At 45.3% G+C, this 20,379-nt stretch overlaps 1 protein-coding gene across 2 annotated transcripts in view; it reads right to left on the bottom strand.

Annotated features, from left to right (window-relative positions):
- Positions 1 to 20,288, bottom strand: part of ARMH1 (armadillo like helical domain containing 1) — a 50,547-nt gene extending 30,259 nt beyond the window's left edge. The window contains exons 1-4 of one of the 2 annotated variants that reach the window (XM_030323965.1): positions 20,230 to 20,288; positions 7,177 to 7,301; positions 5,922 to 6,149; positions 587 to 655 (exon numbers count right to left, since the gene is read on the bottom strand). In XM_030323965.1, the coding sequence (XP_030179825.1) occupies positions 587 to 655; positions 5,922 to 6,127 (275 nt within the window). In that variant the 5' untranslated portion in view covers positions 6,128 to 6,149; positions 7,177 to 7,301; positions 20,230 to 20,288. Of the gene's footprint in view, positions 1 to 586; positions 656 to 5,921; positions 6,150 to 7,176; positions 7,302 to 11,363; positions 11,533 to 20,229 lie in introns of those variants that run through there. The other variant, XM_032594281.1, reaches the window with a different exon arrangement.
- Between the last annotated feature and the right edge of the window lie 91 nt (positions 20,289 to 20,379).

Here is a 20,379-nt window from a genome sequence, read left to right as displayed (position 1 = left end):
AGGAAGTGCTCATGGGCAAAGTGACACAATAATTTAGAAGTTCTTCCTTCTAGCAGCAAATGAAAAAGTTAAATACAATGGACATATCTTGTGTTTGGTTTTTCAGCATCTGTTTCTCTTCTTGAAATGGCACCTCAATGACCCTTGGGGAATCACCCCTCTGCCACTCAAGGGCCATGTGGTTTGGCAGGATGAGCAGGTGACAGGGAACACCATCATTCTGACTGCAGTAATCGGTTGGGACCAGCCATGTGACCTCAGTTGGTTCAAGGAGGTTCAAAACTGGGGACTTTCTTAGGAATCCCTGGGAAAGATAAGTGCTCTTTTGGGTGGACTGAGCTAGAAAGATGCATGTCTGCAGTTTCTGAGAGCCATAGCGCTCAGAACAGAGCTGAGAAATAGAGAAAAAGAGAGGTGGGGACCAAGTACTGATGACATTTTTTAAGCCCTTGAATCTAGTCAGGCCGAAAATCTGCATTTCTACCCAGATGGTGAAATGTGGTGGTCCCATGTGGTGTGAATGCCAAGGCCACCATGAGCCCAACATACAACTGAGATCCCAGGATCTCTCTAGAATAGAACTCACCTGCTTACAGCTGACAAGAAGATGCCAATTGACTTTAGAAGCTTATCTAAACACGAGCCAGTCATATAGCTGTATGACAAGTTAAAGAGTGAATTTCAGGATGGTTTTTCACACAGAAACCAGATCCTGTGACTGATTCCTGGTCATCATCTATGATGATCATGGCCCATTCCTGGGCCCATTCCTGGGTCTACATCTATGGCCCAGGATGACCGATAGTTGAATTGTATCCTTTATCTGAGAAGGGTCCCAGGGTGAAGGGGAAGTGGAAACAAACACGGGGTGGGGGAATGCTGGCAGGCATGTTCACAGTTCCCCAGGAAGCTTTTCACCGGTAGTTCAGCAACCTTGACTCTGACAGGCCCCCTAGACAGCAAGGAGGCTCTGATGAATATAAGGTGCATGGAGAAAGCATAGTCAATTTTCCAAGCCTCTCTATGCTATGACCATTGCACCCTTGGGTCTCTGCACAGTTCATTACTTTGTGCCTCGTTTTTAGACTTCTCTAAAAATAATCAGCTTCATCATTAATTCTCAATTTTGTACTTGCTCAGAGCTTTACACTGGAGGTCACTATCTTTATGAAGAATTGCGTGTCTTCCTAATAAGAACAACGGGAGATGGTGGAAAAATTAAACTCTGATTTAAAACAACCTCAGTATTTAATGTTATTTTTTAATGTGAGCCTTGCAAAAAGCCTCATTGTAATAAAGCACCCAGAGCACGCATCAGCTCAGATACAAGGTATGAAATCAACCCACAACAGAAAAGAAACCAGTCAACAATTACTAGGCTCATAACACATCACAGGCTCTTAGAACACTTAAGAAATTAGCTGAAATTATTGCAGCTCATGGAGGATGACTGAGAGCTTCCAAGACTGATAAAGGCTAATGTAATGGGTTGGAGGTAATGGTGCTTTGTTGGGGGGGGGGGGCGGAGGGCGCGTGAGGCAAATTATCTCTGCTGCACCCTGGTTCCCAGGATGCCAATAGAAGTGGAGACAGATTGGCTCATTAGGAAAGGCTCTTTGCTGCAAAAACAGTGTTTGCTCTAGAGCCAGGCTCCCCTGCCTGTTGCCACTCCAGCTGGGGGCCAGGATATCAGCCCACAGGGTAGTCTCTGTATTCCTCCATTGTCTCCCACCCAGCTCCCCAGGAGCCCCAGCCCCGCCCCCCCTTCCTACCTCACTGCCTTCTCCCTCTTCTCCTCAGTTACTAGCTAGGCTCACCAACTTTTGTCACCTCTTTTTCCTCTGCCCCAGGCTAGTCTTGCTTTCACAGTCACTCATTATGCATATTTCTGATCCCTTATTTTCAGCAATTAGTTCCAGAAGTCTGTCACCATATCAGCAGGTGCTAACCAGTACTAAGCATTCATTGTGTGCCAGGCACTATGTTGCTTTGCTTGCATTGTCATACTGAATCCTCACCACACCCCATGGGGGCTGCTATTATAACATGTCCATGTACGTCATGAGGATGTAATCTCAGCCAGGTTAATGACTTCTCTAAATCCCAAAGGTAACTGATGGAACTGGGATTTGAACCTAGGAGTCTAATTCAGAGTCTGAGTTTTTCCTGTCAGGCCTCTCTGCCTGTAGACAGATGGAGGGAGTGGGGCTATTTATGGATTATTTCCTTGGATGGTGTTGGAGGTGGAATCATGGGTCTGCCCTCTCACTGGGGAGGGAGACAGTGAAGTAGAGTGGATGATACACGGGCATTGGGCCAGATAGACCCTTTGCAAACCTTATCTCTGCCGTTTACTAGTAAATTACTCAAACTTTTCAGGTAATGACAATCACCTATTAGGCTTGGTGTTAGGCTCACAGGAGATAATATTTGTACATCACATAGCTAGAGCATAAAAAGACTCAATAAATGGCAACTAATAATTTTGTCATTATAATATATAAATCCTTGTTTTTTAAAAAAAATTTTTATGTTTATTTATGTTTGAGAGAGAGAGAGAGAGAGAGTTGAGCAGGGGAGGGGCAGAAAGAGAGGGAGATACAGAATCCAAAGCAGGCTCCAGGCTCTGAGCTGTCAACACAGAGCCTGACACAGGGCTCAAATCCATGGACCGTGAGATTATGACCCGAGCTAAAGTCAGACGCTGAACCAACTGAGCCACCTAGGTGCCCCTGTAAATCCTTAATTCTACTGGTCTATTCTGGAAGTTCAAGGTTTAAATTTTTTTTTTTTTTCCAACGTTTATTTATTTTTGGGACAGAGAGAGACAGAGCATGAACGGGGGAGGGGCAGAGAGAGAGGGAGACACAGAATCGGAAACAGGCTCCAGGCTCTGAGCCATCAGCCCAGAGCCTGACGCAGGGCTCGAACTCCCGGACCGCGAGATCGTGACCTGGCTGAAGTCGGACGCTTAACCGACTGCGCCACCCAGGCGCCCCGGGAAGTTCAAGGTTTAAAAAGGGGTTTGAGGCTTCTATGAGATTAGGCGGTAGTCGATTTTGTAAAACATAATGATGCTATGTTGATTTGTTTTCCTTCAAAATCCACCATAACTAGAGGACTGGGGAGGAGGAGTGAAGTCACTGATTTAAAACACGGTATCACTTCGGCTGGTCTATTTTCTCTGTTGTATGACAAGGTCACAGCAAGTTAGGAAATTATGGATAATTTCAGGTATAGACACTGAACATACAACTGTATATTAAAAGCATGATTTGAATCATTCAGTAAGTGCTGAGTGAGCATCTACTAAATGTTAGGCATTCTGATTGGCACTTGGGATATGGGGAAGAATGATACCAGGCCTAGAGTAATAAGGGCAGTGACTGAGTAAGAAAAGAACATTATCATTTAAGGGGTGGGTGTAGGAAAGATCCTGCAAAAGAGACTGAGAAATGGCCTTGGGAGAAGGTGGAGGAGAGGAGAGCATAGATAGGGGCAGTGGACAAGCCGGATGGGGGCTAGGGTGAGGTGAGTGAGGCACTTGCTTTCGATTGTGAAATTTCAGGGGGCATCAAACAACCCAGTAATCAAATAATATTCCAATGTGCTATTTAAAAAAATAAAAATGAACACAAAAAAAGTCAATGATGAATAAAATATTAAAGTTTTAAATGAAGATGGGGTCTGACCCTGTGCTTGTACAACCCTGACTCCCTCCCCTCCTCCTGTCATGTGGAAAGTGCTGCCAAGTGAGATGAGGAGGAAAAAAGGTAGTCTAGACTCAGTGACAAAGGGGTTGCAGATAACCTTGGTGAGGTCAGTGTCACAAATTGTGAGGTCGAAGCCAGATTATAGGTGATGATGTTTCTCAAAGTATCATCTTTGGATCACATGAGAGTCACCAAAGGGTGCTTGTGAGAAACAAAGAGGCCAGGGAGTCTCCCTCAATCTACTAAATCAGAACAGTGGGGTGGGGGTGGGGAGGTAGACTCATAATCTGCATCTTAAACCTCTTTTATGCACACTAATGTCTGAGGACACTGGGGTCAACCTAGAGATATATTCAGTGGTTTTCCCCTTGGCTTGTTCTAGGCCTGAGTCTGATTAGTAAGTAATTTTATCAATGATTTAACTGTAAGAAGAAGAGAGCTGTAATTACTTAAGCCTTTAGTTTTGCCCAGGTGCAGACTCTGGTTCACTCATTCCTTTGTTCAGTAAACACATAGGAAGTATCCCTAATGTGCCAGGCATGGTCCTGCGTGTTAGGGTTGTAGAGATGAGGAGAACAGATGTGGTTCCTGCCCTCACAGAGTCTACGATCCAGTGGGGAAGAGAGATACTGAGCAGGTATGAACAGTACAATATTATGACAATGAAGACAGAGGGAATGTCATGAGCTACATATGTAACAGGCTAGGTATGTGCGTAGGCTAGTCTGGGGCTCAGAAAAGGGCTTTTTGAGGAAGGGATGTTTTAGATTGAGATCTGAATACTGGAGTAGGAATTAGTCAAATTAAGAGGAGGTTTAGAGAAGAGGGGAGGGTTCAGGCAAGGAGAAAAATATATAAAAGGATCTGAGATGATCCTCGGAATGCTGTGGGCACCCAGCAGGAATATCCACAAACTCATCCCTAACTCAAACTATCAAATCTGTCTTCAACCTTTATCTGTCTCCGGGGCTCCTGAGCAAGGTACCTCAAACACAACATGTCCCAAACCAGATTTATCAACTCCAGCTCCCTCGTTTCTTGGATTCTCTTCCCACATGATGGCACCCCATTCGCCCAGTTTCCCAAGCCAGAAACATGAGAGTCATTCTGTGGAATAGAAGTGGAGATGGTAGTTGGATTAATAGGTATGGAACTCAGATTCCAGAGGGAAACGTGGGCAGGGATACACAACTGAGAGCCCTTTAACAGTAGTGGGGTTGACATCACAATGATGGGTTAGGTCACTCAGGGAGAATCTATGAGTGAGCAGAGAAGAGGGACATGGATGGAGTCCCAAGAAACATCCACATTTCAGGGATGGCTGAAGAAAATTTGGAACATAGAGAAATAAAGGAGGAAACCAAGAGAATTGGTGTCACAGAAACCAAGGGAAGAGTATATAGTTTTTTGTTTGTTTGTGATGATCTATATGTGCATTCTTTCTTCTTTTTTTTTCTTTTTTCTTTTCTTTTTTCTTTCTTTCTTTCTTTCTTTCTTTCTTTCTTTCTTTCTTTCTTTCTTTCTTTCTTTCAGTATAATTGACATATAACATTATATTAGTTTCAGGGAAGCGTGTTTTGAGAAGTGGTAATGGTTGATTGACAAATGCCACTGAGAGGTCATGTATAATGACTGAGGATGTAGTCACTGGGTTTTGCAATTAGAACAACATTGGTGACCTTGGCAAGACCTGCATCGGTGAAGGGGACAGAAGTCAGACTGCTGTGGGTGAGGGAGAAAAGGGAGGTAAAGAAGTATAGACAGGGAAAGTCAATAACCTTTTCAAGAAGCTTCACCATGAAGGGCAGGAACTAGGTGGAATACTGGTTTGAGATGCGGATTTAATTTAATGTTTTAAGGTAGAAGGGATTTGAGCATATATAAATGCCAATGAAAAAGCTGGTAGGGAGGCAAAAGTGAAGACCACCAGAGAGAAAGAATAAGGTTCCTGAGGACAGAGAGAGGACAACCCCAGATGGAAGGAATACCCATGTCAAATCTTATGGGAGTGGAAGGGGTTAGGGGTGAGAATGAGGATATAAGTTGGGAAGACAGGAAAGGAGAGAGTTCTTGACTTTGGGGACACTACTTTGATCACCAGATGTCCTGATCTAAAATCTTAGACTCAAGAGAAGAGCTCCCTCAATAATCTTCATTCCTTTTCTCCTTTGAAGATTGCCCAATTTATTTCTGTTCAGCAAAGGATACATGAGTCTAAGCCAGGTGGTCAGGCGTACTAGGAACAAGCTGGCTCCCTGAGAAAACTCCTGCTCCAGTTCAGGGGCGGTCTTGCCTTGGTTGGTCTCGATGAAAGTGTTGAGGATGTGACTCCTTGCAACTTTGCCAGCATTGTCCCAATCCTGTAAAAAACTCAAGAGCCGGCTGATGGCTGCCTGCTCCTTTATAGAAGTCATGGTCAGTCAGTCCTGAAGTTGGCTACAGAGGGAGGGAAAACAGGTTACCAAAATAGTTAGAACCATGCAAGTCCCATGGGCTACTCTATGGGTTTTGCTTTTCCAGCAATCGGCGGGAGGCAGGGGGAGTCTCTGTCACCCACATGGATGTTGAAACATTCAAAATATACCTCTAGAACAGGTCACCTCCTACTTGAACAGGCAGGATCTAGCTGTGTTATAATGGCATGAGGAATATCAAGGTGGCAAACATCTGCTTCACATTTAAGAGCTAAGATTTTAGCTCCTTGGATCCTCTGCTGATGCCAGCTGAGATGAGGGTGCTTGCTAAAAACCTGGGTCTCTTTCATCCCTCATTTCACACAGTGTCAGAGATTTGGGGTCTTTAGAGACCTGGCCCTTCTCATACCAATCGGCCAAGGAAAAATGCTCTTAACCTTGTGCCTTGGGCTCTTATACTACTCTTTTAAAAACAACTTTAAAAAAAGTTAGTAAGAATAAAAAGTTCCCATTCCATAGTTGGATTAATGGGCTGTGGTTTGTAGGAGTCTGTGTCCTTGGGAGAGTGTTTTCAGTGGGGGAGGGAAGGTTTAAAATCAACCCGTTTTCCAAAAATAGTTGTGATTGAAAGTGTTATTATCCATAACAAATGTTAGTGCTGATGGGAGAGAGGCATGTGTGATTCTTTTGTCTAACAGACAAGTGAAAGTCATATTTCACATTATCACGGGGTTTTCTGTGATTTACAGAATATTTGTGAAACATTACTTGCAGGGGCCATGATTGATATGGAGAGAACAGCTTGTGTGTAGGGGAGATGTGTATTTCACGAAGACTGTTCAACATGAAATTTACAGTCCCATAAAGTGCTTCTACATCTTCGCCAGAGATCTAGTTAAAAGGACTTTACAGTCTGAAACATCCTAAAATTGATTCTAAATTAACGTTTCCTCACATGTATTTGAGATATTGATGGGGCCCAGCTATCAGAATTTTATTAGGAAGCAATAATCTGAGGCACACTGAGACAGACATACATACACACCAACCTCCACTACTCCCCAGAGGACACTGGATATGTGCTCTCAGGAAGGGCGTCCACGTAGCCTCAGGGATGGAGACAACCACGAAATCCTGTCAGCCTTAACAGCCAGGTGAGTAACTGTGGATCACCCTAAACACAAAAATGACCAAAATCCCTCATAGGATCAGGAATCAATCACTGTTAATGACATTACAGCCCTAAGTCTGGGAATAACTTTCAGAGGCCGCGGCCACCTTCAGCATCCAAACAGGCCTCAAGAAAATGGGGATGAATGGCCGTTCTGGACCTCAGGGAAGAGGAGTTGAAACACCACCATTAGGTTTAAGAAGCAGAAAAGCACCCTGTGCCCACCCCACTGCCCCCTGCTGCCGTGGGTGGACTCTCTCCAGGATTAAAATTTAAAGTGCCATCTGAGATGCACCCAGCAATTCTAGGCCAGGGAGGGTGGGACACTTGCAGCTGGGCTCTCCCCACTTTGGATCCTGAGGTTTCCTTGGATCTTCCCTTTCTTAATCTTTTCTTAACAGGAAAGGAAAACCAACAAATGGCAGCTTTAAAGGTCACAGTGATTCAGCTGTCCATCAGTGAGTATGTGGGGCAGGCCCATCACGCGGCACTGTGTGAGGCGCTGCGGGACATGCGGGGTGGAATACAGCACTGCCAGGGCCCTTGAGGAGCCCCAGATCTTGTGACAGTGGAAGAACATGAGACTTGGAGTCAGACTGGGAGCCAAGGAGAGAGGCCTCAGGAGAAACCAGTCCTGCAACCCCTTGATCTCAGACACCTTGATCAGAACCTCCAGACTGTGAGATAACCAATATCCATTGTTTAAGCCACCCAGCCTATTGTGCTTTGTGATGGCAGCCCCAGCAAACTCCTACATCACCCTCACTTAATTTATCTGTTTTAGGCAGTATTTATTTCTTACTCTGACAGTTGAGGAATTAGCTTTCTCGTACCATGCTAACTTCCATTTTTTCTTCTCCCCTTATCCTCATAATATAGTTTTCCACAATTTATAGTTAAATCAATAGTTAGTGTTTACATTATTGATTAGGTAAATAAATACTGTCCACTCAAGCCGTAAACTACTATTACATTTTCTTTCCTTACAAGTTGGTTTAACCTGGAGCTAACAATTGTTTCTTTTTTTTTAATTGTTTAGACTTCTGAGTACCTAGGGCTATTTTCTTCCCAATGTTCCAAACACATGGCAATTTTTCCAAATGTTCAATCCCTAACAGATCAGTTCCATCTTTTCCTTGGCGACTTTTTTTTTTTTAATGTTTATTTATTTTTGAGAGGGAGAGAGAGTGAGCAAGCTGGGAAGGGGCAGAGAGAGAGAAGGGGACAGAAAAGCAGGCTCTGCACTGTGGGGCTCAAACTCATGACCTGAGCTGAAGTCAGACGCTCAACTGACTGAGTCACCCAGGAGCCCCTTCTCTGGCGACTTCTTTCCCACAGACCTCTGTCTTTCTGCTCCAGTTTAGACTGGTTGCTTGCTAAGCTTGGCACACAAATGTTGTCCTAGGATTTCCTTTTTGCCAGTTTTCTGTTGACTGTTCCATTTCCTGGATCTACCTCTTCCTCCTTTGTGGTTTGCTCTCTTGTTTTCCCAAAGTATATTCTTCAGTAGTTTCCTAAGAAATGAAAATCACTTTGTGTGTGTGTGTCCTTGAAAGTCTGAAAGTATATTGACCTCGTGTTAGATTGGTTGGGTATATAATTCCGTGTTAGAAATAAACTTCTCTCAGATTGAGCCTCCCTTGTTGCTGTTGAGAAGTCTGATGTTCTGATTTATGTGCCATTGCCTGTGGCTTGCTTTTTCATTCTCGATGCTTTTGAACACTTTTCTGAAATTGTATGACCGTATGCCTTGGTGCAGGTCTTTTTCACTTAGTATTCTAGGCCCTTGGTGGGCTCTCTTGATCAGGTGCTATGTTCCTTCGGGTTTTGGAAATTTCTTTATCAGGCAATAACCAGTCTTTTCATTGAAGAACACATAAATGTCAGTGGAGGGTTTTTTTTTGTTTTCTTTGTTTGCTTGTTTTTTTACCCCTTCTGGGTGTCTTCAGGACTTTTCTACTTTACAGGTCGTGAGAGGCTGGAGGGTGCTAGATGCCTGGGACGAGGTGAGGGGCTCGGGCTGCCCCAATGCAGTGTGTAGGTTTTCCCTCCGACACTCAGTTTTCCACCCTATATCTCATCCCAGCCCTTCAGACTATGCCTGAGGTCTCTTTGAGTATGGGGGCCTCCAGGGTTCAATTTCCTGCCTTCTGATGCTGCAAGAGAGTTTAGAGTGGCCATGTGGCTTTTGAGGAAGGAGCTTGGGGTGGGGGCAAAGTGCTCTGCATACAGATTTCAGCCAGTTCCCCTCTGTTAGCCCCATACCTCATTCTGACATGTGCTAATTCGTGCCTTCAAGGCACTAAGCTTTTTGGAAGTTAAACTAGGTGAACTGACTTGCTTCTTGTTGGTAATCTCCCCCTGCTGGCACTTTGTTTGTGATTTCTTAGGGTGTTTCAAGCCAGGTAACATTTCCCTACCTGCTTTCTAAATATTTATCGAGCTTTCATCTGCTGTAATACCTTTTTGTATTTCTTTAGTGTTATGTTAGGGAGGTATGGAGAAGTAGGGGAGGTACAGGATGGCAGTCATGTTGAATCAAGAGCCTCCAGCCACTTATTTATTTTTATCTCAGCTTTTCTTCAAAATAGGACTTGATGAGGATTACAAACAAAACAAAACAAAACAAAAAGCCCAAAACCCCAAACCAAATAACCAGTAAGTACAATTTTAAAAAGAATTAAAAAGAAGAAAACAGTGGGAAAAGGAGAGAAATGTGCCACGTTCGGGAGAGAGTGGCTGGGATAAATTCTGTATCTGAGCTTCTTCTTGACTACCAAATATACGCGGATACATTCTGTATCTTTCATGGTGAAGGGAGGAGAGATGGAATGATGGTGGGGAGAAGAAACTAATGTTTTTTAGTGTTTATAAGAGCTAGTCACATATATTTTATGGACATTGTTTTAATCCTCTTAAGATCCTGAGGAAGTATTTATTATTATCTCTAGTTTCTAGATGGGAAAAACTAAGGTTTAGAAAGTTTGCTCATTTATTGACGGCCTCACAGCTAAGCAGGGGTGGAAACGGAAACTGCACTCAGGTTTGTGTGTAACTCCAGAGTCCATCTTCTCTCCGTTAAACCAAAAGCACTGATTCTGCTCTCCCTTGTGTTCCAAAATGTCACCAAACACCTCTTATTGTCAAATTCGGTGGCTAACTTGCAGTCCCATCTTGCTTGACCTCTGATGGATTGTGGGTGACTCCCTTTTCAACATTTCTTTCCTGACCTCACTCTCCCTGGTTCTACCCCTCACTGGATCCTCCTCAGGTTCCTGTGCAGCTCTGTTCTGTTCTCAGTTGTCTTCTCACGCTTTGTAATCTCCCGGCTGGCCTCCTCCACTTAATCACTTCGTATTACATCTGCAGGCTTTAGGTCTCCCAAAGCTACACTGTCAGCCTGGGCCTCCCTTCTGAGGTCCAGATGCCTGTATCTAAATGACCAGTGGACGTCCTCATCAGTATGTTTCACACACTCTTCAAATCCTAAATCCACGGCTGAGCTTGCCAAACCCTCACACTTGCTCCTTCCCCTGTGTTGCCCTAGTTCAGTAACTAGCTCACCACTCTCCTAGTCACCCAAGAGATATATATATTTTTTATGTTTATTTTTATTAAAAAAATTTTTTTTAATGTTTATTTTTGAGACAGAGAGAGACAGAGCATGAACGGGGGAGGGTCAGACAGGGAGGGAGACACAGAATCTGAAACAGGCTCCAGGCTCTGAGCTGTCAGCACAGAGCCCAACGCGGGGCTCGAACTCATGGACTGCGAGATCATGACCTGAGCCGATGTCGGACACTTAACCGACTGAGCGACCCAGGCACCCCTGTTTATTTTTATTTTTGAGAGAGCGAGTAAGTGGGGAGGGGCAGAGAGAGAGGGAGAGAGAGGATCCCAAGCAGGCTCTGTGCTGTCTGTGCAGAGCCCAATGCAGGGCTTGAACTCACGAATTGTGAGATCATGACCCTAGCTAAAATCAAGAGTGGGACATTTAACCTTAACCGACTGAGCCACCCAAGGCACTCCCCCAAGAGCTATCTTTGACACATTCCTCTCCCTTACCCTCCTTGTCTGAGCTGTTGCCAGGTTCTGCCAGTTGGCCTTCCTAAATCTCCATCAGTTTATTTATCTTCATCTCCGCTGCCACTACTTCCATTGACCCCATCATCCCTCACGTGGATTGTTGCAATGGCCTCCACCCGATCTTCAGGTTTACCTCATCCTAATCTTCAGTCACCTGAGATTTAAAAAAAATGCAAATCCGACAGATTTCCCTGCTTCAAACTCTTCAGTTGTTCCTCATTAGTCTCAAGATAAAGTTTCAAACATCTCAGCCCAAAGAACTTCTAAATTCTGCCACAACTGAAATCTGACCTCCTCCGCCCCTGCCCCAAGTCACGGCTTCCAGTGGGAGTTGAGAGGAGGCTGCCCTCTTTCCCATGCTTCAAACCCTTCTCTAAATTCCCCATATTAAATCATTTCTTTTCGGGGTGCCTGGATGGCTCAGCTGGTTGAGCACTGGACTCTTGGTTTTGGCTCGGGTCATGATCCCAGGGGTGTGGGATCGAGCCCCATGTTGGGCTCTGTGCTGGGTGTGGAGCCTGCTTGAGATTCTCTCTCTCTCTGTCCCTCTTCCTTGCTTGTGCGCTCTCCCTCTCTCAAATAAAATAAAAAGGGGCACCTGGGTGACTCAATCAGTTAAGCATCCAACTCTTTTTTTTTTTAATGTTCATTTATTTTTAAGAGAGAGAGAGAGAGAGAGAGAGAGAAAGAGAGCAGGGGAGGGGCAGAGAGACAGTGGAAGACACAGAATCCAAAGCAGGCTCCAGGCTCTGAGCTGTCAGCACAGAGACTGACATGGGGCTCAAACTTGTGAACCACAAAATAATGACCTGAGCTGAAGTTGGATGCTTAACCAACTGAGCCACCCAGGCGCCCCAGCATCCAACTCTTGATCTCGTATCAGGTCATGATCTCACAGTTCGTGAGATTGAGCTTCACACTGGGCTCTGTGCTGACAGCGCAGAGCCTGCTTGGGACTCTCTCTCTCTCCACCCCCCTCTCTGTCCCTCCCCTGCTCCTGTGCTCTCTCTCTCTCAAAATAAATAAATAAACTTAAAAAAAAAGTCAGCAGTTAAAAAAAAATAAAATAAAAATAAATTTAAAAAATTACTTCTTTTCCTCTGAGGTCCAGCCTCTTGTCCTTCCCCCTCTTCTATGCTTCGGTGCTCATTTATGGACCACTCCCTGATGCTCATGATGGTTTGGGCACCTGTCTTCCTGTTTACCCAAGCACGGCTGGGCAGTTTCAACATCAACATGCTCTATCTTTGAAATCTGGGTGGCTGGTATCATCCCTGGCACATAATGGGTGCTCAACAAGGGTTATTTTAATTGACATCTGACATAATGTGCTCATAATGAGCATTTAATTTCCTTAACTTCACACAGTAATTAATTAAACAGATGTCCTGGGTGTTGATTCCCAGCCAAGTACTGGGATTGGGCCTGGTTAACATGACAAATCTAGTCTTTGCCTTCACGATGCTTAGAGATTGGTGGGTGGAGAGAAAGGCAACCTGGTGATTTTAATGAAAAGTGAAAAGTGCTCTTGGGCGCCTTGAGCATCCCATTCTTGATTTCGGCTCAGGTCATGATCTCATGGTTCATGGAATTGAAACCCACATTGGGTTCTGCACTGACAGGTGGAGTCTGCTTGGGATTCTCTCTTTCCCTTTCTCTGCCCACCCCCAACCCTGCACTTGTACACACGTGCTCATGCTCTCTCTCTCTCTCAAAATAAATAAATAAATAAACTAAAAAAAAAATCACGACTTAAAAAGTAAGTGAAAAATGCTCTGATGGAGTAAATCCCAGGATCTGTTGAAGCAGGTAGGAGAGGCACAGAATCTAGATTCCAATGACCCTGAACCTGCACCTCTAACCAACCCCGCATTCATACTCACGATGAGCCGCCTGTGACGTCTGCAAGCTCCTTGCCCTCCCACCTCCTCCATCTGTTCTCAGGACATCTACTCCTGGGTTAACAAAAAGCCATGAGGCAAGAATGTCCTCACAGTCTTCTTCACTCTTCCCATTTGACCTGTACCCACACCTGTCCTTTTTTCCTTCTCCCTCTCCCAGAACTCTCCATCTGTCCTGCCTTCTTAAGGCCCTCACTCCACCCACTGCCCCCTTCTCCCCTGTATCCTCAACTGCACTCTTTATTTAGGCATTTTTCTTGTTAACTTAATTATTGCCTAGCCTAAAACAAAATTAAGCAAAAATGAAAACAAAACCCACTACCTCAACCCCATGTCTCCCTCCAGTCCCCTCTCTGGTTTTCTTACTTCACAGGAGAGCTTCTTTTTTTTTTTTTTTTTTTTTTTTAAATGTTTATTTTTGAGAGACAGAGCACAGGCGGGGGAGGGCAGAGAGAGAGAGAGAGGGACACACAGAATCCGAAGCAGGCTCCACGCTCTGAGTTGTCAACACAGAACCCAATACGGGGCTCGAACCCATGAGCCGTGAGGTCATGACCTGAGCTGAAGTTGGACGCTCAACTGACCGAGCCACCCAGGCGCTCCACAGGAGAGCTTCTTAAAAGCACTCTACAGTATTACTCCAGGCTGAAAGGCTATGACAGATGCCCAGCCAGGTGAAGAGGTGATGAAATTGTATTTCAGGTAGAGGAAATAAAATATGCAAAGGTTTAGAGGTGAGAGAGTGTGAGGCATATTTAAAGAATTCCAGGTGGGAGGCAGTACAGGGCTGTTGTTAGGAACATAGACACTAGAGCGCCATGATCTCCCGCCTCCAGGCTGTGTGACCTTATGCAAAGTATTTAACGTCTCTCTAGGCTTCAGCTCTCTTACCTGAGAAAAGGTGACGATACCTCAAAGGGCCAACATAAAACTTAGCTCCTATTTTCATTGCTGAGACCATTTCAGAATGTCTGGCCACAGTATGAGGATGGAAGTGGTGAGGGATAAAACTGTGAAAATAGGCAGAGGCCAGAGAATGAAGAGCTGTGTGTGCTGTGCTACAGGGTCTGCCCTCGATCCCTAGGGCCACATGAAGGTACTAAAGGGTATTAAGTCAAGAGTGACAAGAAAAGAGTTTGTTCTAGAAATCTCTTGACTGCAGTGTGGAAAGATGATTGTAAGGGGGCAAGACTGGACATGGGGCACCAGTTAGGAGGCTGTTCCCCTAATCTTGGCAAAAGATTCTGGTGACAGTAGGGCTGGAGAGGAGCAGGAATGCCACATAGGTAAAATCGACAGGACCTGGTGACTGGCACTGAAGGATAAAAGTGGGGGAGGAATCAAGGATGCCCAGCTGACCTTGCTTCCTACTTAACAGAGAAAATAGGGCCCTTCTCTCCTGTCCATTCTCAACACTACCATGTCAGCACCTAGCCCTTCCACGGGTGCTAGAGTCTGCCCTTCTACCTTCAATCTTTCCATCTTTCTGACTCCTCTTTTTTAAAAAAAAATTTTAACGTTTATTTATTTTTGAGAGACTGAGAGAGATAGAGCACACGCAGGGGAGGGGCAGAGAGAGAGGGAGACACAGAATCTGAAGCAGGCTCCAGGCTCTAAGCTGTCAGTACAGAGCCCGATGCTGGGATTGAACCCACGAACTGAAAGATCATGACCTGGGCCGAACTCAGAGGCTTAACCGACTGAGCCGCCCAGGCACCCCATTTCTGACTCCTTGTAAATACCTACTCAATCTTCACCAACCAAAATCAATGGGTAAATAACGTTTTTTTTGATGATCTTTCCTTCAAGCTTCTACCCTTCCTCCATTCTTCACCCCCAAATTTCTCTAAACAACACGTGGCATACAAGGCCCTTCAAACTTGGCCCCGGGCTAACCTCATCTCACCTTTCAACTTCCCAGACCCTTCCAGGCCCTCTTTATTTCAATGATGCTCTGCCATGGGGAATGGCCAGCCTCCTTTTTGCCCTTTGACTAATTCCCCAAGACAACTAGGGGCTCTTGGTTCTGTGGTCCCACCTATGCCACCTCTTCCCCTACTATGCTGTAAAACTAACCATCCATCCCAGTAGAGTGTGAGTTCCTCAAAGGCAGGGGTTGGTCTTCCCTATCTCTGTGTCCCCAGGGCCTGGCATAATGCTTGGCACAAAATAGATGTTTAATAAATGCTTGCTGGGTGAATGAGTGAAGAAATCAGCCTGCTCCTGTTTTAGATGGTTATATCTGAGGGTCCATGATATGTAGGTCCATAAACTACCAACTTCGCAAAGCTACCATGTGCAGGGTGGCAGAATCTCCATCCAAGAAGGCCAGTGCAAAGTCTATGAGGCATTTTACAGCTATGACAGGAAATAGCAATGTCAGCAACGGTGTCATCTCTGGACACTAAGGACAGGGATTCAGTGCCATGAACGGTCAGTTAAATTGTAATTGGAGTGAACTGTTCCTCTGCAAACCATAATGTTCTTTAGCTGCACAGCCAAATGGCATTCAAGAAGGGGAGATTTTTTTTTGAAATGTCAAAGAAATTATTTCCAATTTGGTGCTCACAAGCAGAGACTCTAATGATCAGTGGAAATGAGAAGCAAACAAATTAGCACTAATGGAAATGGCTTTTGGAAAAGAGGATTTAATTTATAGTCAACTGATCATGGCATGCAGCATGCAGTAAAAGTCAGCCTCACCAGCTTGATCATAGGAACCGGAGCACACATGGAATGCCAGAGAAAAATATATGTATGCCATCATGCTTATTGGAATCTCTCTGTAAGTGGCAGCCAATTAAAATTGTCATTATTTTACCTTGGAGAGAAAATGGCCTGAAAAAATCAAAGCACATGAAATTAAAATCCGGATTAGGAACCATGGTCCAAATTGGTTTGTTTGTGGCCTTTTAACCTTGGCAAAGTCTTCTGCAAGGATGACAAACCTATTTTGTCTTCAGCCCAGAGTGGACTCTTTGTTTTTAATTTCCTCTCCATTTTCAGAGGTGATTAATAAATCTGGACTCCCCCATAAATCATATCTATAGCAGACAAATGGTTCTTCACGCAGGGAAACTAAGATCACAAAATCTCAAAAACCCCAGCTATTGTACTAAGTCAAAAGTCCTTAGTGACAAACGAGCAGAGGTAATAAAAACCAAAAGGTCACCTGGTCTTGTTTCTAAATAAAATTTCTCAGAGGGCTTTCTTTCCCTAAATCAAAGACACGTTTCTAAAAGCAAGAAGCCTCTGGAGCATGGGCTGCCAGCCTGGCTCCCTGTCCCCAGATGGCCTTGGAGACAAGGCAGTCAGTGTCCCCTGTTCCTGCAGGCTCCATCTGCAGAATGGGATAGAGATCTTCTCCTTGGGCTCCCATCCTAACTCCTCACTCTTAGCTCCCCATGCAGAAAGAGAGAGGGAGGGAGAAGAGAGACAGAGAAAGAAACACTCTCCTTCTGACCTCAGGCCTAGCCAGAGGGTGTCCTGGCCTTTACTTCTCCCTCAGGGCAGATGTACTACAGTTTGTCACTTTTTTCTCTCAGTCCCTTCCTTCTGCTCCCCATTCATAACTTCTTCACAGATCCCTCCTGCCACCCATCACTTCCCTACAGACTCCATGTGCCCCATCTTTCCCCCAGTTTATTTTCCCTCCATCCTCTCCCCAGAGACCACCTTTCTCCCATTTCCCTCCTGTGAAACCCTCTGCCTTCATCCTCTTGCCAGACCTACCCTCATTCTCTACCCAGACCCCAATTTTCCTCTCCTAGATCACTTCTGCTTCCGACCTCCACTCCACAGACCTGCCCTCATGCTCTCCCCACAAAACATTAACTCTCTAGGCCAACCATCATCTTTCTACCCATGGTCTCCTCACCCCTGCACTGCTCGGTGCTTCATCTTCCCTGACCTGATTTCCTACCCCTCCTTCCTTCCCAGCCTCTTTACTCTGTCCTCAAAGGCCTTTGTTCCCAATCAGCAGTCTTCTCCACCCTTAGCTTCTCCACACTTGCTCTGCCTCCCCTCAGCCTGCCCCCAAAGTTGGCTCTACTCCAGGTGCCACTTCTGCAGAGCCCTCCCTGGTGGAGGCTGTTTATATTTTTATACCCCAAAAGTCACAGGATTGGCAGGGGGGCCGGGGTCTCCTCACCAAAGCCCAACCCAGTTCCTTATTCCGCCTCTTTCTTGTAAAAACCCTTGCTACTTTGAGGGTCATGCCACTCTAATGTATTGACCATTATCCCTCCTCATATTCACAGCATCACCTTAAGCATCAGACTCAAGAACAATTTTCTTAATCCATCAAGGACTTTGGTACCTAGCTCACAAGCATCCTTTTCCCTCCTCAAGTCCTGCCATCAACCGGTGGGGCTGGCCATGTCAACATCTTGACTGTCTTCTATATTCCACTCCAGCTACCCACTCCCATGGCTACATCCTGGACCTTGCCATCAGCTGGACCTAGTCAAGCTTCATTACTCCACTTTCTGATCACACCTCTCTCATTCAACTATTTCCAAGATAAGGGATCTCTGACTTCACTGGGACCCCCAGTCTATAACACTTTTACACTCTTTCATGCAGTTTAGGTGCTAAACTCTATCATCTCGACCCATTGCAGGATCATCCACCTCTTTGTCCTTCCATTTCACCACCTGATGAAACCCAAACCTGGACCGATTGAACTAACCTCTCTGCACCCCCCACTAGATGGCTGAATACTGTTGGGGAAAAATGCTTATCACACAACCATGCAGACTGCTGCTGCTACAATGAATGGTCACTGACCTCAAGAGGCCTCATAACTGCCCAGAAATCTGTATGCTGCCTCAGTCATCTTGCTGCCATTGTTCACTCACTGAGGCTAGTTCAATCTTTCTCTGCTCTTCTCAGACCTTGCATACCATCTCCCATCCCACTCTCACTGGCTGATATCATGTCCCCATTTCACAGAGAAACTAGACACCACCAAACAACAATTTCCTCAAATTCCTGCCACGAAACCTACTAATGTACTAATCTCTCATGCTTCCTTCTTGTCACAGTGCAAATGTCCCTCTGCTTTTCCAAGTGAATTTCTCCACCAATGCTTTGGATTCCCTCCTATTCCTTTTCTGGGGTTGCTACTTTCTCACTTATCTCTGTAAATTTGCCTTTTTTTTCCTTTTGCTGGATCCACGCCAAAAGCATTTTCTCATCTGAATAAAAATCTTTGCCTCCTTCCTATTGCCTTCTCTCTTTCTTCTTGGAAAGAGCCAAATGTCTTGAAAATGTATTGTACAGTCTTCACTGCCGCACCTTCACACCCACTTCTCGACTCACGGTAATTTGACCTCTCTTCCTATCACTTCCACTGAAACTGCAAAGGCCACCAACGACTTCCTTGTTTCTAAATCCAGTGGATTTTTTCAGACTTTATTTTACTTGATTAGTCATCAGCCTTCAACACTTTCCTGCCTTGGCTTCTCAAACAGCACGTTCTACCACTGATTATCTTACCATTTAGGGTACTTCATCTCCATTGACTTTGCAAGTTCATCCTCCCTTGAAGACCCTCAGACTCAGGGGCTTCTCAGGACTATGTCCTAGGCCTTCTTCTCTTCTTACTCCTGTATATACTGTCTGGAAAGCCCAACAAATCCATCCACCGTGTGGCTGATGTCTACAAGGCACTACAGACCACCGCATTTCGATTTCTAGTTTAGACTTATCTCGCAAGCTCCAGTCAGGCATATTTCACTGCTGCCTCAACACTTCCACTTGGATGTCCCACTGGACTCATCAGTCCCAAAACTTACCCTCTCCTAAAAACTTTGCTATCTCTTCTTTCTGTGTGCTCCAGCCAGGAATTTAGAAGTCATTCTTCACTTCTCCTACTTGCCCCACCAAGCACCAAGTCTGGTTCTTTTTAGCTCACAAGTGTCTAAGGAATCCATCCCCTCCTCTTCATTCTTTAGGCCACCATAATATTTTCCCATTACTGAAACAACTTCCTAACTGGTCTCCCTCCTTCTCCCAATCCCCAATTCATTCTCTGCATTGATCTTTCTAAAACACAAATCTGATTGTTACTCTGTTGTTTAAAACCCTTCAATGACTCCCCACTGTCCTCAGGATAAAGTCTGAACTCTTGTGCTTGTAGCTATAAAACACACTGGAAAATTTTTACCATCTACCTATAAGCTCAGAGCTGAGTGTGGCATCAAAGACCCTCCAGGATTGGGACCTAACTGTTCTTCCAAGGTTATTTTCACATTAGTATCTCCTCTGGCCAGAAGATGCTCAAGATTTCTGGCACTCACCCCTCAGTTTCCTCTCTTTGAGGAAGGAGTCTTTTGTCTTCCCTATCTCCACAGTCTTTCAAGGCCCAGCTCAAGAGACATCCCCATTGCCATAAATGTCCCTTCAATACTTTCTGAGCCCCTAAAATCCTTAGGGCCTACCCTTCTGTAGTATTTATCCCTCACACAGAATTACAGTTGGTTCATGCGTGGTTTTTTTCCCTCTCCTTTTAAGATGTATGGAAGTCAGGGCCAAAAGCTTAATCCTCCCTAGAGCCCACCTACATAACAGGTGCTCAATAAATATTTGTTAAATGCATGGATAAATGCAAGAAAACTGTACTCGCTAGCTCCTTTGTGCCCCCATGAACAGAGCATTCTCTAGAGTCTCCCCCTTAAGACACCACTCCCCTGCCTACCACTCACCCCACCAACCAGAATATGCCTGAACCCACTGGGTAGAGGATGGCCGGCACGCGTCCTAGGCCGTTTTATACGGTTTTCTACCTCCAGCCCTCGGAGCTGCGTCTGGTAAAGGATGGTAGAGGTAGGAGATGATGTAAGTCAAAGGGCACTGCCGTCCACCTCGTAGGACAAGACACGACCGGGAAGGGAAACCTTCCCATTTCCAGAATACCGCAAATCTCCCGCAGACCCTCTTACCTACACTGGCGGGTGGGACCTCTTTCCGACTGGCGTCCCGGCTGACCAATAGCGGACCCAGATCAGGAGATCCAGCCAATGGCTGAGAAGCAGAGATAGATGGGGCGGGGCATGGTTGCTAGGGCCTACTGGTGGGGTGCGGCGAGAGGC

This window comes from Lynx canadensis, chromosome C1, assembly GCF_007474595.2.
Source record: "Lynx canadensis isolate LIC74 chromosome C1, mLynCan4.pri.v2, whole genome shotgun sequence".
NCBI classification, from domain to species: domain Eukaryota; kingdom Metazoa; phylum Chordata; class Mammalia; order Carnivora; family Felidae; genus Lynx; species Lynx canadensis.
Note: the sequence above shows the minus strand (reverse complement) of the source record. Positions and strands in the feature narration are given on the sequence as shown.